Source organism: Staurois parvus, unplaced genomic scaffold (assembly GCF_062004578.1).
Source record: "Staurois parvus isolate SC_StPar_1 unplaced genomic scaffold, SC_StPar_1.0 ptg000772l, whole genome shotgun sequence".
Taxonomy (NCBI): Eukaryota; Metazoa; Chordata; class Amphibia; order Anura; family Ranidae; genus Staurois; species Staurois parvus.
This window is the reverse complement of record NW_028318568.1, coordinates 460,862-487,543: the sequence shown is the minus strand read 5'-3', so window position 1 is coordinate 487,543 and position 26,682 is coordinate 460,862. Positions and strand designations below refer to the sequence as shown.

Below are 26,682 nucleotides of genomic sequence, written 5' to 3'. Positions count from 1 at the left end.
TACTGCTGCTCAGGGGCTCTGGGCTTCAGCAAAATGGCAGCCTCCAGCAAGAAAAAAACCAGGAACAATACTGGAGGCAACTTACAGCACACACTAATTTTGGCTGCATAATTATTAATGTGAAATGTATGTTCCTTGCTAAAGAACATTATTTTGTATCAGGTTGTTATGGGTTAAATTCTGCGGTCTTGTCGTCTTGCACCTAAAGAGCATGGGGATGAATAAAAAGTGCGCAAGCTGCAAGTTCACTTGCAACAGCAAATAAATCACTGGTTTTTCTTCTAGCAAAGTTCTTCTTCGCTCAAGTGCTGGTTTTAGTGAACATTTCCAAAGAGTAAACGAGGGCTGTATCACATCTCGGTTTACAGGTCTATGCAGCAAAAAAACTTGTTCTAGTTTTACAAATATAGTGCAACACAACATTACAGCTAAATTAAACCCCCCAAAAATGCGGACAGGTAGAATTTTTTGACAGAAAAATTGGTTATACAATATAAAATAGTTTCCCTGACAGGTTTTTATATAGACTGAGTCACACATGCGCAGCTTAGCATACATTTACGGCACTGCTCTTTGCCATAATGATGTAACTTCAATACATATGTGCCAGAGTGATATCATTGTGGCCCTGCCAACCATGCAACTGAAGAGTTGGAACCTGGAAAGAAGACTGGAAGAAAATGGCAGTGCCTGTGACCGCCAAGAGAGTGGGCAGCACAACACTGGAAAGGATCATTTGCCAGGTAAGACTGCCATAATGTGCCAACATGCTTTGCATACTAGTATATTATGGGACCAAATTAAAAGATGCATTTAGTAGAGGTTTAGATCTGCTTTAAAATGGATGTCAGGACAAAGAAAGAAAAACATGCAGTACAACTATGCAATGTGCATTTCCTTATTCATCTACCAGAGACCCAGTCTGGTCCTAACCTTTTGTTGGAGCTGACAGGACAGGTTATCGTCTGCATTCTACTGGTCAGAAGTAGCCCTAGCCTTAGGCTGGCCACACACACAACACTGAGGGGAATGTACGAAGACTGGAGCAGACAGAATCTGGAGCTGATATGCACTGCAACCAAGTAGCTTCTTTCATTTTAAAGCTTAACTGGACAAGTTGAAAAGAGAAGCAGATTGGCTTCCTTTGCACAGCTGCTCCAGATTCTGTCCGCTCCTGTTTTAGTAAATCCCCCCCCCCTTTGTGTTGGCTGACTACAGACAACCAGAGCAACAAGATGAGTTTTATTATGGTCTCATACTATCAGAATATACCGTGGGTAAAATAAGTATTGAACATGTTACGCCAACCAGGGGTGGACTGACAACTCATGGGGCCCCCGGGCAATAGGAGATCATGGGGCCCCTGTGTCCTTGCCCAAACTCAAAAAAGCCTATGAAAAAGGTACCAGGGGCATCTCATGGGGCCCCCTACTGACCCCGGGCCCTTGGGCAGTGCCCGAGTTTCCAAATGGTCAGTCCCGCCCCTGGCCACACGTTTTTCTAGGTAAATATATTTCTAAAAGTGCTATTGACATGGAATTTTCACATGTTGGTAACTACCCATGCAATCCATACATGCAAAGAAATCAAAACAAATAAGTTTAGAAATTAAGTTAGTGTAATGAAATGGAATGACAGGGAAAAAAGTATTAAACATACGAATAAAAGAAGTGCAAAAAGACATGGAAAGCCAAGACACCAGATGAAATCTATCAGAGATTAGAAAGCAATCCTGCCCCTTGTCAATGCAAATTAATATCAGCTGATTCAATCTCAATTTATGGCCTATAAAAGGTGTCATTACCAAGGTATCACGCAAGAAATATCTAATGATGGGTAAAAGCAAAGAGTTCTCTCAAGACCTTTGTAACCTTGTTGTTGCAAAACATACTGACGGCATTGGTTACAGAAGGATTTCTAAACTTCTGAATGTTCCCGTGAGAACTGTTGGGTCCATAATCCGGAAATGGAAAGAACATCATTACACCATAAACTGTCCACGACCCGGTGCGCAATCCATGCAAGATGTCTGACAGAAAAGTGAAAAGAATTATCAGAAGAATTGTCTAAGATCCAAGGGCTGCTTGTATAGAGCTTCAGAAAAACCTGGAATGAGCAGCATGGCTGGATCTAGGGGGGATGCTGGGGTGGGGTGTGCCCCCCCATATTTCTGTTGTCCCCCCTGGCTGACAGTTGAGGGCCACGTATCATCCCCCATTCCCACACTCAGGGCTGGCCCAGGACATGAGTGAACCGCCTACTGCAGTGATCTGTGTTCAGGAGAGAGGATGTGCACTCTCCTCCTGTCAGTGCAGCGCTTCTCCATACATCACACACAGGATCGCTGGCTCGGACTGCACACAGTTTAATTCCCTGCACACATTTTCTTCTGCCGAGACATGGAGGAGACAGGGAGCAGGTAAACTGTGCAGTCAGGACTAGTGTGTGTGTGTGTAGGGGGGGGGGGGCTGTGTGTGTAGGGGGGGGGGGGGCTGTGTGAAAATAATTTGTTTGAGATTAGAGGTGGAGGAATTATCGACTATATGCAGTGGGGAGGGATATTTGCTAGGAGGGGGGATTGGAGGGGAATATGAGCAAGGAGGAGGGATTGGGGAGGTGGGGGTGATATGTGCAAGGTGGAAGGATTGGGGGGGACGTGCCAGGAGAAAGGATTGGGGGGATATGTGCAAGGAGGGATGATTAGAGGGGATATGTGCAAGGTGGAGGGATTAGGGGGGATATGTGCAAGGAGGAAGGATTGGGGAAGACATGATCAAGAGGCAAGGATTGGGGGGACACATGCGAGGAATTATTAGGGGGGACACGTGCAAGGAGAGATTAGGGGGGACACGTGCAAGGAGGAGGGATTTGGGGGGACACGTGCAAGGAGTAAGGATTTCGGGGGACACGTGCAAGGAGTAAGGATTTGGGGGGACACATGCAAGGAGGAAGGATTGGGGGGATACGTGCAAGGAGGAAGGATTGGGGGGATACATGTGCAAGGAGGAAGGATTGGTGGGACATGTGCAAGGAGGAAGAATTGGGGGGATACGTGCAAGGAAGAGGGATTGGGGGATGCGTGCAAGGAGAAGGGATTAGGGGGGACATGTGCAAGGAGAAGGGATTAGGGGGAACATGTGCAAGGAGGAAGGATTGGGGGGGACATGTGCAAGGAGGAGGGATTAGGGGGCAAATGTGCAACGAGGAGGGATTAGGGGAAATACGTGCAAGGAGGAAGGATTCGGGAGGATATGTGCAAGGAGGAGGGAAATGTGCAAGGCCAGCTACATACTGTGCAGATGAATGCTGTGTCTGTAAGATAATCTGATCTCAGCTATGTGCTATGTGGCGTGGAGGAGATCTGAGTACCCAGGCTGTTTGCAGTGTGGAGAAGGGAGGAGGAGACCTGCTGAGTGCTCTGCCAGCAGTGACCCTGTCCTCTTCTCTGCCGACCAATGTCTTATGCCCTACTGACTTATGTCCTGACAACCCTTTTTCTCCACCCTGCTGACCCTATCCTTTGTCCTGCTGGCCCCCTGTACACTGCCCTACTAACCTCACATCCTCTGCCCCCTCCGAGATTTTTTACTGCACCCCTACATCAGTCTAGATCCGGCCCTGATGAGCAGGTACAATTGTTTCAAAGAAAACAATAAGTAATGCACTCACCAGCCATGGCCTGTATGCATGCTCACCACACAAGACTCCATTGCTAAAGAAAAAGCATGTTGAAGCTCGTTTAAAGTTTGCTGCACAACATTTAGACAAGCTTGCTAAATACTGGGGGAATATAGTCTAGGCAGACAAGACCAAAATTATACTCTTTGGATGCAGTTATGGGAAAGTGAAAATTCTAAAAATGTAGAAGTTAACAAATTTAGGCCACCAATCACACATAGTAAACATTATGCCTTCCATCACTATACTGCCACCACCACTTGCTCAGCTACCTCAATCACTAATGTCCCATCCTACAGCCAGCAAGATAGTTTATAATACTTTTCCACTTGACTGCTGGAGCCAACTTAATACTGGTCCTCCATAATAAAAAGAAATTACCTTTTTCCACCCTTGCCCAATAAAAAACAAAATTGGCCGCATGACAGACTGTATTGTTAACAAAAGACACTTATTTTATATTTTTTGAGAACCCTTTTGAAGAGGCATAAGGTATTGTGTATGAAGATTTGTGTTAGGCAAATCATGCAAATACAGCTCAGTAAAAGTAGTTCATGCAACTGATCCAAGAATAAACATAATTAAGTGTCATTTTGTATGGTTGAACACATTAAATAGGCCAAAGACCTCAAATGGCCTGGCCACCCAGGGGTATCTCTGTCAGACGGCTGTCAAACATGTATGCTGGAATCTCATAAATATATGTATAACACACGGAAAGGAAAGAATGAACAGCGATCACCTGGCTTGTCACAGACGACAGAATAGCAACTGGTAAGATTTTCCCATGTGTCTGATAGATCATTCCCCAAAGAACAAACAGAAAGGACATGTGCTGGTGTCCACAGAGGTCACATTTTTGCTCCATCTGACCTAAACTGGACAGAAGAGATGATGCTCAAATCATGTACATGGCCAATATTAGTACAGAAGTGCTTCTGTACTACATTTCCAGTGACCTAAATACTAGGTGTGACTCACAATAATGATTTTACAACTTCTGGATAGACAGAGAACTCATGAAAGAGCGGGACTCATTAGACCCCATGAAAGAGGCCCAGCACAAGTAGTGTTATTGTTATTTCTGCTGCCAGGTTTGCTAAGGATGATTCACAGAGAAATGGATTATTTCTTGAACTACATAACAGTGCATCCATAAAGTATTCACAGCGCTTAACTTTTGCCGCATTTAGTTGTTACAGCCTTATTCCAAAATGGAATAAATTCATTTTTCCCTCAACATTCTACAAACTATACACCAAAATGACAACGTGAAAGAAGTTAATTTTTAAATCTTTGCAATTTATTATAAATAAAAAACGAAAAAACATGTATATAAGTATTCACAGCCGTTCCCATGACACTCAAAATTGAGCTCTTGTGCATCCTGTTCCCACTGTTCATCCTTGAGATATTTCCACAACTTGATTGGAGTCCACCTGTGGGACATTTAGTTTATTGAACATGATTAGGAAAGGCATAAACCTGTTTATATAAGGTCCCACAGGTAACAGTGCATGTCAGAGCACAAACCAAGCCATGAAGTCCAAGGAATTGTCCATAGACCTCTGAGACAGGATTGTATCAAAGTACAGATCTGTGGAAGGGTACAGAAAAATGTCTGCAGCATTGAAGGTCCCAATGAGCACAGTGGCCTCCATCATCCGTAAATGGAGGAAGTTTGGAACCACCAGGAATCTTCCTAGAGCAGGCCGCCTGGCCAAAATGAGCGATCGAGATGGGCCTTAGCCAAGGAGGTAACCAAGCACCCGATGGTCACTCTGAAAGAGCTCCAGCGTTTCTCTGTGGAGAGAGGAGAACCTTCCAGAATAACAACCATCTCTGCAGCACTCCACCAATCAGGCCTTTATGGTAGAGTGGCCAGACGGAAGCCACTCCTTAGTAAAAGGCAAATGGAAACCCGCCTGGAGTTTGCCAAAAGACACCTGAGACTCTCAGACCATGAGAAACAAAACTCTAGTATTATGAAACAGGGATTGAACTCTTTGGCCTGATTCCCAAGAGTCCTGTCTGGAGTAAACCAGGCACTGCTCACCACCTGGCCAATACCATCCCTACAGTGAAGCATGGTGGTGGCATGCTGTGGGGATGTTTTTCAGTGGCAGGAACTTGGAGACTAGTCAGGATCGAAGGAAAGATGAATGCAGCAATGTACAGAGACATCCTTCATGAAAACCTGTTCCAGAGCGCTCTGGACCTTAGACTGGGGTGACTATTCATCTTTCAACAGAATTACAACCCTAAGCACACAGCCCACATAACAAAGGAGTGGCTATGAGCCAACTCTGTGAATGTCCTGTAGTGGCCCAGCCAGTGCCCAGACTTGAACCCAATTGAACATCTCTGGAGAGATCTGAAAATGGCTGTGCACCGACGCCCCCCATCCAACCTGATGGAGCTTGAGAGGTACTGCAAAGAAGGATGGGAGAACTTGCTCAAATATAGGTGTGCCAAGCTTATAGCATCATACTCAAAATGACTTGAGGCTGTAATTCGTGCTAAGGCTAGGTTCAAGCTAATGTGGTGTTGTGAATTGCATGTGATTCACACAGGAACCGCACCGCGTTCCTGTGCAAATCACATGCGATTTGTGTGCAGTGCGATTGGAGCCATACATTATGTATGGCTCAAATCACACTGCACCCATACCAATAAGGTGCAGGATCCTTTTTTGGGTCCGCACTAGTAGGGGTATTCAAACCTATGCAATCCGATTCTGCACATCGCACCGTGTTTTGTGGACATAATTTGGGGTGTTAATATACACACCCGCATCGAATGAACAGGGTGTGATTCTGATGCAGTGTGGAATTCACACAGAAACAGCTGCGAATTCCGCACCGCATCAGTGTGAACCCGGCCTCAAGGTGCTTCAACAAAGTATTGAGAAAAGGCTGTGAATACTTATGTACATGTGGTTTTTTTCGTTTTTTTATTTCTAATAAATTGCAAAGATTTCAAACAAACGTCTTTCATGTTGTCATTATGGAGTATTGTTTGTAGAATGTTGAGGAAAAAATGAATTTAATCAATTTTGCAATAAGGCTGTAACATAAAATGTGGCAAAAGTCAAGCGCTGTAAATACTTTCTGAATGCACTGTACATAATTTAAGTGCCCAAAAAACTATTTTGATGCTGTTGTTTTGTGATAATAGCTATTTACTGAATAAAAAAGTAACATGGGAGCTGCATTATTTTTAACATTAAAGAATATAAAGCATTAGTGAAGTCTGAAAAAAAAAATCTGCCCCCCCCCCCCCCCTTGCAAGTTGTCATAATGTGCTAGTATACACCACATAACCACTCTAAAACAAAGCCCTCCAGCAGAGTGCTGTTACTGCTGACAGGGATTCCATCTTCACACGGTCTTCCTTCCATGTTTGCAGGCACCATTGTGATGACATCACTCCTGCATATGCGCACAGGAGTCACAGCCACAGCACAGTCCAATTCAAAAAATGTCGGTGACAGGTGAATACAAAAATCTTTTTTATTGCATAAAGGAGTAAAAATATATATGGCAAACTAACGCTAACATGTTTAAGTGTAAACATGAATAAGGTCTGTTTTCAGACTAAAAATGCATTAGTTTTAGTTTGCCATGGAATATTTTTACTCCTTTATACAATAAAGAAAATTTTTGTATTCAACTGTTGCCGCCATTTTTTGAATTGGACTTGTATACACAAGCAGATGGAAACTGATAATTGGGCATGGTGAGCCTATATGCTTTAAGCCTAATGCATCCGATTGGTACAGTATTTTCTGGCGTATAAGACTACTTTTTATACTTAAAAATATACCCCAAAAATTGGGGGTCGTCTTATACGCGGGGTATAAAATGTGAACCTTGAGTTTGTTTGGGTCAAGCTGGCTGGATGTGCAGTAATGTACATACAGTATACCGTGCTGAGCCAAGCTGGCTCAAAACAAATGTCCCAATGACAGATTAATGTCAGCCCGCTGGATGTGCGGTATATACAGTATACTGCGCTGAGCCAAGCGGTTTCAAAACGTACCGGTACGTCCCTACTGTAATCAGCCCGCTGGATGCGTGTATGTACGGTAGCTGCGGCTACATACAGTATTCACTGGGCCAATCACGGCGAGTGATATATTCTACTAATGAATACAAAGCCTGCTTGGATTGGCTGAGTCAGAGAGGTGGGCTGATGTCACAACCTCAGCCAATCCGAGCAGGCTTTGTATTCATTAGTAGAATACGTCGCTCGCTGTGATTGGCCCAGCGTATACTGTATGTAGCCTCAGCTATTGTACATACACACATCCAGCGGTCTGATTACCGTAGGGACGTACCGGTACGTTTTGAAACAGCTTGGCTCAGTATACTGTATATACCACAGTGATATATACCCAGTATACTGTATATACCGCACATCCAGCGGGCTGACAGATTAATCTGTCATAGGGACATTTGTTTTGAGCCAGCTTGGTTCAGCGCGGTATACTCTATGTACATTACTGCACATCCAGCGGGCTGCATATATACTGTATATTGTATGTAGCTGAAGCTACCGTATTACCGCACATCCAGCGGTAACCATCTGATTTGGAATTTGATCCATATGATGACTGTCTTACAAATGTATCACAAGATGTCATTCATGAACTGATGATGTCAGAGGATGAACATGAGGATTTTGAAGGATTTTAAGTACCGGTAAGTCATAACCATTTCAATTAAAAAATCTGATGTTTTTAAATGGTGTTGCCTCGGAAGGGGGGTAGTCTTATACGGCGAGTATAGCCCAAAACCTGTGTTTTAACTGGAAAATTAGGGGGTCGTCTTATACACCCAGTCGCCTTATACGCTGGAAAATACGGTAGTAGCACCCCACTCCTGCATATCACCATAGCTTAGTAAATGAGGTGAAGCTCTGCTGACTTACATCATCCAATCTTATGCAAGCAAAGCAAAAATACAGTTTTTATTCCCTTTGCATGTGACTGGGTATACTTTGCAAAGTGAATTTTCACCACATTCACTATGCTAAGGGAATTTTTCTTGCAAAGTGCAGCAGTCTATTTGCCTGTAGTAAATCAACTCTATGGACTCTACAGATATATGGTACAGTTGACATAGGGACAGTTTTAAGAACATAGCTTTTATTACTACCTGAAAGTTCTGATGTTTGGGAGGCCTGCAGTGGCAGTAGAAATGTAAGGTGGACTTGAATTCAAAAAGCGAAGATTTGCTATGTCATGACACTATTATTCCAGCACCTTGTTTTTATTTGCTACAGTGAAGATTAAGGTAAGGTAAGTGAGTCATGGAAACAAGATGAGCTTCAGGGAAACCACAAGCAATGCTGTTAGCAAGACCATTGCCTTTGATGTTTGTTTGTTTTTTTTTTGGGGGGGGGGGGGGCACACAGCCTTCAGAGTTCAATTAGTCTTTTAATGCTATTTTGATAAGAAGTGCATTTTTTTTCAACTGCTATCAGCAATACGAGTGTGATTGCTACCACAGACTGTGTGCATGCCCTTTAAAAATAATACTTCCAAGGAAAGCCAGATTTTGGAGAGCATTACCATTTAGACCTCCAACCTGGAGATGATTTATGAACCCAGGCATTATCATCACACATATAAAAGGAGACATTAATATTGTTAAGAATGCTCTTTGGAATACAGAGGGGTCTAAAAAATAAAATAAAATAAATAACTGCAAATGTTTTGCCATAGAGGCGATTGTAATATGTGTGATTTGTCAGTTTGTGTTTGTTGCCTTTTGCAGGGCAAATGTACCATTCCCCAACATTTAATCCTAAGAAAAGTAGCCTTAAACCAGAAATCTGTGAACATTTGATTTTTGCCTGTGCAGTGGGGCTGTGCCACCACTGCATGGGTTAAATGTTTGTTCTGCTCTAGGGGAGAGGACACCGAAAAATATACTCACCTGCCCCGCTGATCCTCCCAGCAAAAGACAGGTCTTTTCGGTTCCTGTCCCATGGTCCAGCGGTCTTGTAAATGGACTATTCCTGATGCCAGCATGCTCAATGCACGCTCCAAAGACAGGAACAGTCCACCGCTGGACCGTGGGGGAGCTCGGTTTTCCGTAGGATTGGTGGGTCAGATGAGTATGAGCTTAGTCCTCACCCCTAGAAAAAGCAAGCAGCTGATCCACGCAGTGGGGCACAAAAAATGGTACAAAAAAAAATTGGAACTGGAGTTCTACTTTAATAACATTCAACCAGAACAGATAAAGAAGATTCAACCAATATGGAAAATAGCCTAACACTACCAGCTAAGTACATTCAACCAGAAGAGGAAATAATTTGAGGGAAACCTCAGCTAACACTCAGTTCACATTAGCCCACACACTGCGGGCTGGTTGAGTGTGCAGGAATCACACCTGCTCCTGCACCCGCAACCACCTGCAGCTGAATCGTGCTGCTCTTACGAGATGTGTGAAGATGCCATTCATACTGAATGGCACCCCCATGCATCTCGGCCTGGAGTGCGATTGCGGGTGTGGGAACCCCAGGGAAACTGCATGATCAAAAAGACCATGCAGTTTCCCTGAGACCGCGTTTTCAGAAAGGTGCATGCATCTTTTTCTGTTCAAAACGCAGCACAGCAACACATTCATATGCCTGAGCAAATGTGGGCTGCGCGGCCTGCAAGAGTGTGCACCAAGGATAAAGTGTATGGAGTGTAAGGATTCTGTCACTTCCAGTTCCAGTCCGTTTATTGGCCTTTACAAGCTAGTAAAGAAGCCAATCAAACTGATCTCGGTTTGATTGGCTACTTTAGAGAGCAAAGAAGAGATTTGGAGTCTCACAGTAAAGAGAACATGTCACTGGCCATGTTATTCATCCCTCATGGTAGCAATAAAGTTGACAAAAAATAAAGGGACAGGGGGAGATTTACTAAAACTGGTGCATTCAGAAGCTGGTGCAGATGTGCATGGTAGCCAATCATCTTTTAACTTCAGCTTGTTAAATTAAGCTTTGGCAATAAAACCTGGAAGCTGATTGGTTTCAAGGCTGTCAGTACATGGTTTACACTGATAATCAGTGCCCATCAGTGCTGCCTATCGGGGCTATAAGTGCAGCCTCCTCAGCGCCCATCAGTGAAGAAGAAAAATTACTTATTTGCAAAATGATACAACAAATGTATAATAAATTTTGAAAAATTTCTATTTTCATTTGTTTAGCAAAAAATAAAAAAACCCAGTGTTGATTAAATACCACCAAAAGAAAGCTCTGTCTGTCTCAAAACAAATATAAAAATTTCATATGGGTACAGTGTTGCATGACTACGCAATTGTCATTCAAGTGTGAGAGCTATGAAAGGTGAGAATTGGCCTGGGTAGAAAGGGGGTAAAGGTGCCCAGTTAGTTGGTTAAAAAGAGAAATAACTAAAAATAAATAATTTTAACCCCCCCCCCCCCCATGCTCACACTGAAATACAAACGCGCACATAGGTGCTGTACACATGTAAATTGTGATTGCACCACACATGTGAGGCATCATCACAAATGTCAACATGAGAACAATATCTCTAGCACAAAATCTCCTGTGTAGCTCTAAATTGGTAACCTGTTAAAACTTTTAAAGGGTCACCTATGAAAAATTTTAGGCACTGTAGTTTATCGCTGTTCCAATTTAAAGCATGATATGTTATGTGTCTATTTACTTTGTGTAACATCGTTTATAATTTACCAAAAATGGGGTATTATATTGTATTTTCTTGCTCTAACATTCTTTAAAGTATTTTTTTCCGGAATATATCGCAAATATCGTGTGACTTAAAAAATTGCAAAACCCATCATTTTACTCTCATGGGACTATGCCTTCAGAAAATATACATTACTTTAAAGTGCTAAGTAATTTTCTAGCAAAAAAAAAAAAACACTGCAGATTTTTACATGTATGTGGGAAATGACAGAATTGGTCCAGTTTCTAAGTGGTTAAAAAGGTATTTCTAGAATATTTGTAAAAAAGCCTTTAGAACCTAGAATGAATAGTTATTTTCAATCCTGACTCTTAAAATATAGCACTTTTCCTTCTAACTATAACAGATGTTCTGTATAATCTCTTAGCAGTAAACACCTAAAAGTGTTTACAAATATTCCTCATTTCCAGTATGTTGCAGCCAAATATTTAGGAATAGTAATGTCACAAAATGTTATTCTTTCCTTGCAAAGAAATAAAACTCCCTGGTAATGCTTCATACTGTGCTTTATAGTCCCTCTAATGTACAATCCTCTCCGAGTATTATAGACAAAACTGTGTGTAGCAGCAATTCTCACCTAAAAATCATTACCATAAAAAAAGCATGCCCATTATACTGCTTCAGAATGAATTGCGTACTGGAACATTTACTACATTATAGCCAGTACACAGTATCAACTATTTAACACCACAGATATTACAATATGGCTTAACTACGTTAAAATGCTTAACATTATGTATAACAAATATGGTGCTGATTTGCCAAGAGATTGTCAGCATACAGTTTATTGAGGTTCAGGGTAAAAAAAGTGTAAACCTGATGTGAAGCAAACACAGGCAAAGATAAAAAAAAATACATCTGTCCACATTAACAAAAAAAAAAAAACAAAAGAAAAAAAAAACACTATACACACACACATATATATATATATATATACACACACATATATATATATACACACACATATATATATATATATATATATATACACACACATATATATATATACACACACATATATATATACACACACATATATATATATATATATATATATATACACACACACATATATATATATATATATATATATATACACACACATATATATATATATATATATATATACACACACACATATATATATATATATATATATATACACACACACATATATATATATATATATATATATATATACACACACACATATATATATATATATATATATATACACACACACATATATATATATATATATATATATATATATACACACACACATATATATATATATATATATATATATATACACACACACATATATATATATATATATATATACACACACACATATATATATATATATATATATATACACACACACATATATATATATATATATATATATATATATATATACACACACATATATATATATATATATATATATACACACACACACATATCTATATATATACACACACACACACACACACACATATCTATATATATACACACATATATATATATATATATATATATATATATATATATACACATTTTCCCTCTATGAGGTTAAATGGATATGCTGTTTCCCACACTAAAGATAACTGGTTGCTAAACTAAAAGATTGTAAGAAAAAAAAAATTATATATATATATATATATATATATATATATATATATATAATATATTTTATATAAAATATATAAAATTCCAACCACCATCTATGAGGTTAAATAAATGGAGTGTAGTACCCAAAATACTGGTTACTAAAATCAGTTAAGAGTGAACATACACTTTTTATTTCATAAAAAAATGACTAGTCACCAAAATGTGAGCTGGCTGCCCCCTTCATTTTCAGAATCTCTCCTAATCAATGGACAATATTTTAGCACAGCAACTAGCAGAGGGGTTGAAGGAATGGATTGCATGTGGTACCATGCCAGTTCCTTACATCAGATACTTTCTGTGATGGCTATAGGCTAAAATGTCCTTACCAGCCCAGAAGCAAAGAAGACAGCCAGCAGTGCCAGGCAAGCCCCCATCACAATAAGAAGCAGAAAGACGATGAGAGGGTGCTGTTGGCTCATGCAGTAATAAGACTCATACAGCCAGTCCCTGGGCTTCTGATGGCTTGGTGGACTGACCACATCATCTGTCCTGTCATGAAAAGGACGACGGCCTCTCATGGCTTCGTTCCACATAGAGCTGGAAAAGTACAGGGCTGGCTCCTGAGGAGTGGAGAGGTAACAGCTCCTTCTAGTCACCTCAAATCGGACAAGCCCGTCTCCCTCTTAATGTAAACCTATGTGGAAGTGTTTTGTTCCGGCAGAAGGGTAGAAGACCAGGATGAAAGTTGAGGAGACAGCTACATAGTGGTAATGGAAGGGTGGCCAGTTCTCCCGGAGAATCCAGGTGATGGCAGAGATAGTGGAAGTTGGCAGAGTGGTGCTGGAAGGCGTGTGTCAGCTGTGAACAATGAAGGAGAGGCACCCCTCCCTCTGTCCGTGCTGTAGCAGCAACCCCACCACATCTCATTCATAACAGGCTCTCTCCTCCTCAATACCACAAAGCCCGTGCTGCTGACTGAAACGTGCCTTTTAAATGGCCTTATTCTGCCACTTTCCTATAGGATAGCTTCTTGTGAGCAGACACACTTTTCTTTTTCAATAGCAAGCAGCTGTCAGAAGCAGAGCACTTCTCTGCAGCTCACAGCCTAATGAAAGCTTGATACCTTTCTGGAAAAGGGAAAGTTTCTCATGAATAAGCATCACAATATAACAAATCATTTTTATTTTTTTTACATATGGACTTTTTTTTTTCTTCTTTTTTAAACAATTGTAATGTTTGTACTTATAAAAAAAAAATCTCCGCTCTTCAATTCAGTATCATAATGCAAAAGCTATCAGATTATAATTTTTTTTAGAAGTCTTACTATGGTTGCTGACACCACGAGCCATAATGTTTAAAACAAAATTTTGTAGAGAAAAAAGAATGGATTCTGTTACAGTCTTTCTTGTACTGGTTCTGCTCATTTCCCAAATAAAGAACCAGCTTTTTCTCATAAACAGCAGCCAGCAAAAGGGCATTAAACAGCATACAGGTACTGCCACACACTGTATTCAATGCCAGAGTAAAGCAAGTGAAAGACAGGCTTCAGCTCAAATCCCCATCCATTGGTCACTCCCCTCTGACATGTTCTAGGGCTCATGTACACTGCAGCTGATAAACACACGTTAAGGAGCTTTCCTGCTTTTTTTCAGCAGCCCTAGAACTCTCCATAATGTTTTCCTATGTGTCCATGTACACTACAGTTGCAAGAAAAAGTATGTGAACCCCTAGGGATTACGTGGAGTTTTGCATGAATTGGGCATAAAATGTGCTCTGATAGTCATCTAAGTCACAACAATAGAAGAACACACACTGTAAAATCCAATAGCTTTCCCAACTTAGATATATTTGTTAATTTTACTCATATATCAAAAATATGCCTTCTTACTAGTGTTTATTAAGTTAGAGATAATTGCAAGGTAATGAAACCATTTTACTTATTTTTTTGAGTGAAACCAACTTAAAATAATCAAGTTGCAACAAAGGACGCAGTGGCAATACTACACCAGTAGGAGGCAGCAATGCATTAACTGTCCTTAAAGCCCAACTCTGGGCAAAAAGAAATAAATTCCTATGCAGAGGAGCTTTGCTTGCACTGCAAGGGTTAACTGTTTTTGCAGGGGAGAAAAAAAGCTTAAACTCAGTTGATCCTCCAATACTGCAAATGGCACTCCCCACGATCCAACAGTGGACTATTCCTGACATCCTCATGTCCTGCAGGTCTATGGGCTTGCTGACATCAGGACCAGTTCACTACTCAAGAATGCTAGATCATGGGGGGTGGAGTTGCATGAGCTGCAGGGATCAGTTTTGTACAGGGAGAATTGAAAGATCAGGTAAGTATATCTCCTTTCTCTCACCACTAGACAAAAATGGGTAGTTAACCCTTGCAGTCCCACTGCAAGGTAATATTTGTTTTGCCTGGAGTTGGGCTTTAAGTGATTGTAAAGTCTAAACAATTTTTCCTGCATTAAGGTGATAAATGTTTTGGTAATATTATTGCCCCCTCACTCCCCTTATTCACTTGATCCAGCGCTATGTCTGTCTGTATAGCGGCTTTCTCTTCAGATTTCCAGGTCTAACAGGCTTTTCTGAGGCAGTTGCTCCTTCTGTCATCAATCAAAGCCAGTGAAGAGAGATTGAGGGATTAGGTGGAGCCAGAGTCTGTCAGTTGACACAGACAGCGGCTCAGGATTGCGCCTGCAGGTGTACCACCATAGGAAGCACACTTAGAACATGAGGAGCCATGAGCGCCAAAAAAGGACAATTGGGGGAATTGCACAGAGCAGAAAAGTATAAACCTTTATTTTTTTAAATTGTGTTTACAATCACTTTAGTCCAGTGTTTCAGTACTGCTGCAAATGTATTAAAAATGCCCTAACAGGCAGCCAGTTACAGTACATTTTCTCCTGCTGGCTCTTTTTTTCACAGTGCTGCCTTTCTGGTTCTTTTTGGTCCTTTAACCACTTGCCGACCGCGCATAGCCGAATGACGGCTTCACCGCGGCCGGCCAGTTCTGAGTGGACGTCATATGACGTCCTCCCAGAACGCGCTCTCCTGCGCGCCCCAGGGGGCGCGCACCCGGCGATCTCCGTGATCGCTGTGTCCTACGGACACAGCTGATCACGAGATGTGGTGAAAGGCCGATCCCACCGGCCTTTTACCACGTGATCAGCGGTGTCCAATGACACGCTGATCACAGGAAAATGCAAGTGCCGGTTCTCGGCTGCACTTTCCTCACGCTGTCAGATCGTGAGGAAAGTACTGCCGAGAACCGGCAGTTGTCAGAGCGGGGATCGGCACCGATCATCAGGGCACTGATGATCAGTGCCCTGATGATCGGTGCCCAGCAGTGACCCCCGCAAGTTCCGATCAGCTGTGCGCCCACTAGCCCCGCCCACCCATTCCCAGCAGTGCCCCCACCTGTGCCCAGCAGTGCCCCCACCTGTGCCCAGCAGTGCCCCCACCTGTGCCACTCTGCAGTGCCACCTACCTGTGCCCAGCAGTGCCACCTACATGTGCCCAGCAGTGCCACCCACCTGTGCCCACCCACCTGTGCCCACCAGTGCCACCCACCTGTGCCCACCCACCAGTGCTGTCCACCAGTGCCACCCACCAGTGCCACCCACCAGTGCTGCCAGTCAGTGCCACCAGTCAGTGCCCAGGGGTTGTGCCAGTCAGTGCCGCCAGTCAGTGCCCAGAAGTGATGCCAGTCAGTGCCGTCTATCAGTACCCATCATCAGTGTCACCTATCAGTGCCGCCTATCAGTGTCACCTATCAGTGCCGCCTATCAGTGCTGCATATCAGTGCCGCCTATCCGTGACCCCTAATTAGTGCTGTCTATCAGTGCCGCCTATCCGTGCCACCTCATTAGTACTGCCTATCAGTGCCCTTTAGTGCTGCCTATCAGTGCCCATCAGTGCCGCCTATCAGTGCCCATCAGTGCCGCCTATCAGTGCCCATCAGTGCCGCCTCATCAACGCAAATCAGTGAAGGAGAAAAAATACCTGTTTGAAAAATTTTATAAAAGAAACAAATAAACTTTTTTTTTTTTTTTCAAATTTTTTGCACTTTTTTTAATTTATAGCGCAAAAAGTAAAGCGCCCAGTGGCGATTAAATACCACCAAAAGAAAGCTCTATTTGTGAGAAAAAAATGATCAAAATTTCATATGGGTACAATGTTGCATGACCGCGCAATTGTCAATCAAAGTGCGGCAGCGCTGAAAGCTGAAAATTGGCCTGGTAAGGAAGGGGGTATAAGTGCCTGGTAGGCAAGTGGTTAAGGAGGAGAAAGGGTTAGGCCTCTTGCACATGGGAGTGAAAAACACCTTGTGTTATACTGATCTCTAATCAGATGTACTGATGTCTATGACACAATGCACACTACTGACTAAAGATTAATAAAGCAGCACCAAGTGTGCAAGAAAAAAATACAAAGTACACTTATTTTCTGTCTATACTCTGTATATACTCATTTACATGCACACTGGAATACAAGTGTTTATCCATACACAGCCTCAGAGCCTCAATCATTATTTGTCCTATCTCCAGCCACCTACATTTTCCTCCTCCCTACTTCCAATAGGACATGGGCTTATTAGTGACAGACAGTTGTCTGCACCAATGAGAAGCAGAGGTCCCAGCTAAGCTACAACAGTATGCAGGCAGAAAGCACGTGGACATCAGACTGGAAGGACGTCCAGGAGAAAGAAGAGCTGCTGAAGAGGGTGTGAGAGGCACGGAGTGAGTACAGTGGGAAATATGGGCAATTGGACTTGAAGGATGGACTTGAAGACAGATCTGAGATGTAGAGGAGGTGTCTGAGCTGTGTGAGCTGCAGAGAGGAAGCGCGTGGGAAAGTCCATGTGCTGTAATATGCCACTCCTCCTTGGTGTTCAGTGTCTGCTTCCCCAGAGAGCTGTGTGTGATCAGGAAGGTGGGGGCTGTGTGAGTTGGAGAGAGGAAGAGTGGGGGAAAAGCTGAGTTCTGAGACTGCCATTCCCTCTTGGGATTTAGTATCATTTCTGGAGGTGAGTGTGTGTTGCACTGTGATCTGGAGAGAGGAAGTGCATGGGAAAAGCTAAGTTCTGTTCAATGTGTGCTTCCATATCTGTGTCCCTCTGCAGTCTGGGGGGGTGCAATGTGCAGCAGTCTCAGTGTGTGTTTTTTCTCTCTCATGCCCCAGTTTGGTAGATTTTTTTTTCCTCTCCTTTTACTGCTATCACCAAGAGTAGAAGAATCTAAAACAGAAATAAAGGCAAAATTTTAGAATTGGAGACATAATTTCTTGTAATCCTGGTGGCTACCATGGATTTCCCCTCACTTTCAGTGTTGGCTATGAAACAGAAATTAACCTGTTTGGGACCGCCCCACACACATATACGGCAACGGGGCGGCACGTGCAGGCTAAATCCCGTAACTGTATGTCGAGGGCGCAGGTGGGCAGGGGAGGTGCTCACACGCTCCCCCAGCGCCGCTGTCACTGTCTCCTCACACAGCAGGAGACAGCGCAGGTATCCGGCAGGCTTGATTGCCACCAGCTACCCAACAATCTTCACTATGAGAGGAGAACGGTGAGCTGCCTATGTAAACAAGGCAGCTTGCGTTCTTTTGGTAAGGAGCGGAATGATCCCCACCTTCCTGTCATCAGGAGACAGATCACTCTGCTCCATTTGGACAGCCCAGCTCCCCTCACAGTTAGAACATGCCCAGGGAACACACTTAACCCCTCCCTATCTCACTAGTGTTAGCACCTTCCCTCCCAGTGACACCAATACAGAAAAAGTGCTTTTTGTTTAGCACTGATCTCTGTATTGGTGTCACTGGTTCCCAAAATGGTTCACAAGTATGCGATGTGTCCACCCCAATGTCACAGTACTGCTAAAAATTGCTGATAGCCACTATTACTAGTAAAAATAAAAACCATAAATCTTTCCCGTAGTCTGTAGACACTATAACTTTTGCGCAAACCGATCGATATATGTCTATTGGGATTTTTTTTACTAAAAACATGTAGCAGAATACATATCGGACAAAATTGATGAAGAAAATTGACTTTTTTTAAAAAAAAAAAAATTCATTGGCTATGTATTATAGCAGAAAGTAAAAAATATTTATATTTTTTTCAAAATTGTCGCTCTGTTTTTGTTTATAGCGTAAAAAGTAAAAACCGCACAGGTGATCAAATACCACCAAAAGAAAGCTCTATTTGTGGGAAAAAAAGGACATAGTTTCTGTTTGGGCACCATGTCACACGACCGTGCAATTGTCAGTTAAAGTAACGCAGTGCCGTATCACAAAAAATGGCCTGGTCAGGAAGGGGGCAAATCCTTTTAGGGCTAAAGTAGTTAATAGGAAATCTCTTGAGTTTGACAGGGATGACAGAAAACTAATGGGTTTTAATAACTGCCCTTACTTTATCAAAAATGTTTTTGCCTTCAGATTTTCTCACATTGCTAATTATATATTGTACTTAATTGTAACTTAAATACTGAAATTTGCACTTACAACTGTAATTGTCAAAATGGCAGTAAAAACATGTCTGTGTCATTAAATTGTGGGTGTCTTATCAGTAAATTTATTTTGGTAGGTTGGCAACACTGTAGATAGAGTGTGGACACTGATCATCTGGGGCCTGGGGGGCGCAGATGCTGACTACCAACAAGGAGGATATGGGGGTGTGGCCACCAACCAGCAAGGGGAGGGGTGCATGTGGCCATGGACTGGCAAGAAAAGGATGCAGTCAACAAGCACTATTTGAATGGGGGAGCAGCCACTGATTGCCAGGGGCTTGGCGTCTGACCACCAGGAGCACATTGTGCTGTCTCTCTACAATCACTTTGCTCTATGAATGCTTGTATGGTGGCAATCTTCAAACCTATTGTGGGGGGGGGGGGGCACTGGATGAAAAGACACTTGACCACAAAGGACAAGGGGCGCAGACACAGCTTTTATTACAGTTATTTATGACCATTTTTCCTGTACTCTACTCTTTCAACAACGATCCATTCTACAGAGGAAGATTTTTCCTTGTGTAATGGTAATCCTTGATCCATAATTACCGACTGGACAGTCTCTGCCATTGTGAGTATTTTCTGGGGTACACAAACACTGACCACATGGGGGAGTGGATACAGATACTGCCCACCACGAAGGGGGGTGCTACAGGGCACAAAAGCCTGTGTTCAGGATGGAGGCGGTAAATATAAACTCTGCATTACAAACCACTGAACTCTGGATGTTGCCTTAAACCATTAAACTTATCCTAACCACTTAAAATGTTAAATGAAACATTCAATTTTAAGTTATTGTAATCATTTTTTTTTCAATGCTTGCTGTAGTTTCCTATGCTTATAAAGAATGTACATACGGTATCAAAGACGGTGTCTATGTGTAATCTAGTAACCACTAGGTTGTAAGGGGGAACTTATTTTTAAGTAAGGAATTTTGTCCTTTTCAGAAGAATTGCTCACAGCAGCTGCCTGAGATCTCTTCCTTGAACAGACTTTGTCAAAGTGGGCTTCAGTACACTGGAGGTAAGATGCCAATAGCTAGTAATATTTTAATGGATTTTCCTGCAATAGGTCTACTTAGAACTCTGCCTTTCAAACTTCTGAGCTCTGGTTTACAAAATTACTGAACTATACATGCAGAATTCTGTAGTTTGTAAGGCAGAGTTCAGTAGTTGGTAAGTAAATTTAGGAGTTAAGCAGTTTTGTGTTGGCTTACAAACCAATGATCTCTGAATGCAGACTTTAGTAGTTTGTAAGGAAGAAAAGTTTACCTTACTAACCACTGAACTTCACAGGTAAAGGTGAGGGAAGAGCTGGGGGAACCACAGAGAGAGGGAGGACAAGGATCTGCCTGCTGGGGCACTGGAGAATTTGGGAGAAACATATTCAAATATTAGGGCAAAAGAGATTTTTTTATTTGTGTGTTGTAGGTGTTTGCAGAGTTCAATAGAATAGCCACCACAAATCTGCAAAATAACTTTTTTGATGCCCTGGATCGATACACACCACGCTTTGTCACAATCTTCAAGTCCAAGAAAGGAAGTGTTGGAGAGACATTGTCAATGTTTGTGCAGCAAATTAATTCAGAGGTGAGTCTACTGCAACCCTCTTTTTGTTTGTTCTCAACTTACAAAACCTTTCATGATTCACTTTGTTGTAATATACAGAAATATGTAAGATACCATAAATGTACAACCGATAACCTCTGCTACTATCCCTTTTGGCCTATGTTGCTACCTGTATTGATTTCAATTAAAGTGGTCTTGAGAAGTTGTGATCCAATGATGTTAAAACATCGAAGCTATGGGTGTAATTTAAATAACTTCAATCAGTAACTTTCCTGAACTGTCAAATATTGTGATATTTGTTTCAGAAACACGTCGGTTTACATTTTATGCAAATATTAAACTGAACTTTTGATAATTTACTTCTAGAAACCTGATGTGACAGCAATGCACACCTTGTGCTCCGAGGCCTCCCTGTTCTACTTGGTGATGACCCCTGTACATTCTACATCACCTGCTTCGTAAGTTATCATAGTTGCACCTTGGCAGTTGTGGGGGGATTTGCTTTATATTCCTTAGAAATACAGATTAATACTTATTATATCACTAGTACAGTGGTGGGCATGGCAGTTTGGCATGGCAGTTTATAAAATGTAAACCCTTAGTGAGGGAGGGTAAAACAAATGTTAATGCCTGAACACAATTTTGCAACTTAGACGTGTTAGTAGAACTGTATCATTACAACTACTTTGTGTATCCAGATGGATTATACCCTTTTTTGCGTGTGTATATAGCTATCTAATTTAAAGTGATATTAAAGTCCTTGTGTGTTTTTCTGTTTAAATATAACAAACGTGTTATACTCACCACCTTTTGTGCAGTTGGTTTTGCACAGAGCAGCCCAGACCCTCCTATTCTTGGGTCCCCTGCTAGCACTCCTGGCTCTTCCCTCCTGCTGAGTGCCCCTACAGCCAGCAGCTGTATGGGGCAATTGTGCCAAGGCTGTGTGTGTCTATTTAGACACAGAGCTGCGGATTGGCCCCACCTCCTCTCTCTCCTCATTGGCTCACTGACTTTGAATGCAATGGGGGGTAATGGTGCCCCACTGCTGTCTCAGTTAATGAGGACCTGCTGCACACAGAAGGTGCTTTATCCTAATGCATAGAATGCATTAAAATAAAAACCTGCCTTTAGAACCGCTTAAAAAAATGCTTTAAAGGAAGAAACCTTCCAAAAATAGATTGACTTTGACCCTTACCTTGACGCTAAAACTAACCATATACAACACAGTGAGAAATGATCATGTTTGTTTTTGTATCGCCTTCTGACAGCGATGAGGTCTGGGCACGTTTACCTGTTGGACTGATGACTGTCATTGATGAAAGTATGCCTGCTTCTCCAAATCATCTCCACCTTGACCCAGTGTTTATTGCCATCATAGCCAAGGGAGGTACTGTAATGGAGGATCTCCAGAACCTACCTCAAGCACTTTGCCTCTTCTTTGGACTTTTATATGCTTTACACCTGGAATACCCTAAAGCCATGAAAAACACTTTTAACTTCATTCAAAGAGTGACGCTTGGCATGTGGGAGAACAAACTCCCACCAAAACTACAAAGTCTGAAGAATCTCCTGTTGTGTTAGAATGTTTGTTTTTTGTTTTATTTTGTTTTGTTTTTCTGCATGCCTGTGACCTGTTTTCAGTAGACTAAAGTTAGCTGACATCACAGAGCTCAGAAACCTTAGTGTGCTATTTTAAAATTTATTGTAATAGATGTTCAAGCTGGCCAACTGCATCAAAATGATCTGTCTCTGGTCCTTGCATACCAAATCACCATACCTCAGTGGTTGTACAGAACCAATACAGGCTAATGTTATTTCACATATTGCAATTGATGTTCAATTGCCTCAAAGTAATCTCTCTCTGATCATACAACAAACATACCTGAGTGGTTGTATATTACCGATGTGGGCTAAACTCATTTCATGTATCATAATTGATTTTAAAGCTGACCAACTGCCTCAAAGTGATCTGTGCTTACGTGGAATAAACTCATGGATGCAGTTGTCTAGCTTGTACATCTCTATAATATATGCACTGAGTTTATTCCATGTAAGTACAAATCACTTTGAGGCCGTTGGTCAGCTTTAATATCAATTGCGATATATGCAATGAGCTATGCCTATATTTTCTATTTTGGTGATTTGGTATGCAAGGACCAGAGACAGATCATTTTGATACAGTTGGCCAGCTTGTACATCTCTTGTATATGCAAAGTGTTCACTAGTTCCTACTCATCCTGTAAAAGGTCCTTTACTTGCAGACAGAGTTAATTTAGTGGACCTATTGTGAGTAAGGTTAAAATGGCATGGTGGAAAACTACTATTAAAATGGTTGTAAACTTCAGACATGAAATATGAACAAAGTATATCCCCCTATAGTGTGTACTTGTCTCCATTAAAAGCAATGAGTATAATTTCATTTCTGCTGCTTCATTTCTCCATATCGGCATGAATCACTTCTGACCAGTTTTTTTTCCTGACACCAAGAGAAAAAAGGTGACTGGAGGGCCCTCTAGCAGATTGACAGCCTCAGCTCTGTTCCTGTGAAGGAGGTATCTCATCCCACCAAACAGTTCTTAGAGCTCTCCTCACTGAATTTCTGCAGAGTTTCATTTCAGCTCTCCACCCTCTGTTTTCTGAACTCTCGGACAAGCTTTATAAATACAGCACTTTAAATGGCTGTACTGAAGACTGCAGATTAACAGGTATAACTTGTGTAGCAGTATGTTTAATCTCTGTATCACCTAAGGCCAGTCACTTCACTAGGTATATATGGAAGGGTTTACAACCACTTTAATTGTATGAAAAGATATATTTAAATAGGCAGTCATGGAAAACTCTGGATAGTTTGTCAGGTTTTAAACCAAGCATCAATGTTTGTTATTATGGCTGTTGCTTACTATAACAGTTTGTAGAAGTAATATGTAAATTCTCTACAAGGGCAATAAACAGCTCTGTATGTGCCCTGTTCTTTCCACAATGCTCATGTCACGTCCTTTCCTTTTTATTTTTTTTTTCTTCACACAGAAAACTGCATATATTGTTGCAGGTTCCTGCTCAGGCCAAATCCTGCTCAGGCAAAATCCGCACAAGATACCAGTTTTGTGGTATGAACATAGTACAGAAGATGTTTTCATTCTCTTGCAGAAAAAGGTGCACAAAACCTCATGGTGTGAACGAGGCCTAAATGTTTTCAAAAGCGAGTTGTTATGTAACAAAGTTTTAAAGAACGATGTTATTTCTTATAACAGTAAGAAAAATTAAAAAAAATTGTATTTGAACTTTGGAACAGTCATTTATTTATATGTACCTGTGAGAATGGAACCACTTGCCCCACAGAAGCTTTTGCCCCTTCATGACCAGGTCATTTTTTTTCTATTCAGCACCATGCTACTTTAACTGACAATTGCACAGCCATGTAACGCTGTACCCAAATTAAATTTTATATACAATTTTTTTTTTCACTCAGAGCTTTATTTTGGTGGTATTTGATCTCCACTGGGTTTTTAATTAATAGATATAGATTTGTTACAAAACATCCAATAAAAAAAAAAATTGGTATTCTGAAAAAAATGATCGTGTTCTGGTTAAAACAAAATCCAAATAAGTGTATATTAATTGGTTTGTGTCTACACATATGGAATTTACACAGCTATAGATTCTATACTGTAATGACAGTACAGCAACATAACATAAATAGTGTGACTGTGATGGAGTGGTGGGCAATCTAGAGCTAACACACTGGCTGGGAGGGACACCAACTGACATCAATAGTGACACTAATACAGTGATCAGACAATAATGTACACTGTATTAATGACACTGACGGGGGGGGGGGGGGGGGGTTCTGTGAAGTGTAATGTGTGTCATTTGTGCTGCTGTTAACAGATTTAGTTGTCAGGGAGAAGAAACATGACCTCTGTTCACAGCACAGTGATCTGGCTGTGTCTGTGTAAACGTGATTTGAAAGAGCCGGTTAGCAGGTTTCAGCCACAATCATTGGCTGAAACCTGTTGATTGATGTGTACTGCATCCAATCACAGCATGGGTAGGCAGGGGGTGCCAAACCCTGAAACAGACCCATGCCTTACAGTTAGATAGTCTGGCCTGCCTGCGCCGCTTGTCTGCAGTATTGGGCAGATGAGAGATGTTAATGTAAAATGGATGTTTGGATAAAACTAAAATAAGTAACGCTTACTTGTTTTTTTTAAGGCAATCGGTTTGCATGGTTTTAACAAGTAAATCGGATTGCTGTGCAAGTAACCACAACTCAATATTCAGAGTTGCAGAAAATATCACATTAGTTAGCCCAACCTAAATAAATGTGTCATTTGGAATACATTACACAGTAAACTTAACTTAATATGATATTGTTATTTTAAATGGCAAATCTGAGTACTCATTACTAAGTTAAGAGTTCACCTAACATAAAATTTCCAAGTACTATTCACTATTTTTTGTTAGTTGTGTATACTAAAGTGTAAGTTCACCACACTCAATAAGCATTTGTAAGAAGAAAATGCAATTCTTATTCTAGTTTACTTGGTTTTTTTGAGGCAATCGGTTTGCATGCTTTTTTTAAGTAAGGTTTACTAATTGGATTTTACAGTGCAGTCTGCTGAACATAATACTACACAAACATTAGATGTTGCCATGGTTTAATTGCACATAACATGTAAACATTCACAGTGCAGGGAGGAAAAAGTATGTGAACCTTTGGACTTAATAACTGGTTGACCCTCCTTTGGCAGCAATAACCTCAACCAAATGTTTCCTGTAGTTGCAGATCAGACCTGCACAACGATCTGGAGTAATTTTGGACCACTCCTCTTCACAAAACTGTTTCAGTGTAGCAATATTCTTGGGATGTCTGGTGTGAATCGCTCTCTTAAGGTCATGCCACAGCATTTCAATCAGGTTGAGGTCAGGACTCTGACTGGGCCACTCCACAAGGCGTATTCTGTGCTGTTGCAGCCATTGTTTTGTTGAATTACTTGTATGCTTTGGGTCATTGTCCTGACGCATCACCCATCCTCTGCGGAGCTTCAGTTGGCGGACAGATGGTCATACGTTTTCATGCAAAATGTCTTGATAAACTCTGGAATTCATTTTCCCATCAATGACAACAATCCGTCCAGGCCCTGAGGCAGCAAAGCAGCCCCAAACCATGATGCTCCCTCTGCCATGTTTTACAGTGGGGGTGAGGTTTTGATGTTGGTGTGCTGTGCCTTTTTTTCTCCACACATAGTGTTGTGTGTTCTTCCCAAACAACTCAATCTTGGTTTCATCTGTCCACAGTATATTTTGCCAGTACTGCTGTGGAACATCCAGGTGCTCTTTTGCAAACTTCAAACGTGCTGCAATATTCTTTTTGGACAGAAATGGCTTCCTCCGTGGTGTCCTCCCATGTACTCCATTCTTTTTTAATGTTTTTCTTATTGTAGATGGGTCAACAAAAATGTTAGCATGTGCCAGAGATTTCTGTAGGTCTTTAGCTGACACTCTGGGATTCTTCTTTACCTCATGCAGCATTCTGCGCTGTGCTCTTGCAGTCATTTTTACAGGATGACCGCGCCTAGGGA

General features: G+C 41.5%; 2 protein-coding genes across 3 annotated transcripts in view; one reads left to right on the top strand and one right to left on the bottom strand.

Annotated features, from left to right (window-relative positions):
- The window catches only part of ADCY2 (adenylate cyclase 2), a 685,338-nt gene extending 671,463 nt beyond the window's left edge, over positions 1-13,875 (bottom strand). The window contains exon 1 of the mRNA XM_089654517.1: positions 13,405-13,875. Coding sequence (XP_089510643.1) covers positions 13,405-13,611 — 207 coding nt within the window. The 5' untranslated portion in view covers positions 13,612-13,875. The remainder of the gene's footprint in view (positions 1-13,404) is intronic.
- A 3,725-nt stretch (positions 13,876-17,600) lies between these two features.
- On the top strand, positions 17,601-24,552 carry LOC149444786 (uncharacterized). Of its 2 annotated transcripts, none has more exons than XM_089654516.1 (5): positions 17,601-17,763; positions 20,480-20,555; positions 20,963-21,121; positions 21,467-21,558; positions 22,369-24,552. In XM_089654516.1, the coding sequence occupies exons 3-5, from the start codon at positions 21,095-21,097 to the stop codon at positions 22,679-22,681; spliced, it is 432 nt and encodes a 143-aa protein (XP_089510642.1). In that variant the 5' UTR covers positions 17,601-17,763; positions 20,480-20,555; positions 20,963-21,094; the 3' UTR covers positions 22,682-24,552. The 2 variants fall into 2 exon arrangements, with proteins under 2 accessions (XP_089510642.1, XP_089510641.1); XM_089654515.1 differs by lacking the exon at positions 17,601-17,763 and adding an exon at positions 20,014-20,103.
- Positions 24,553-26,682: the final 2,130 nt, after the last annotated feature.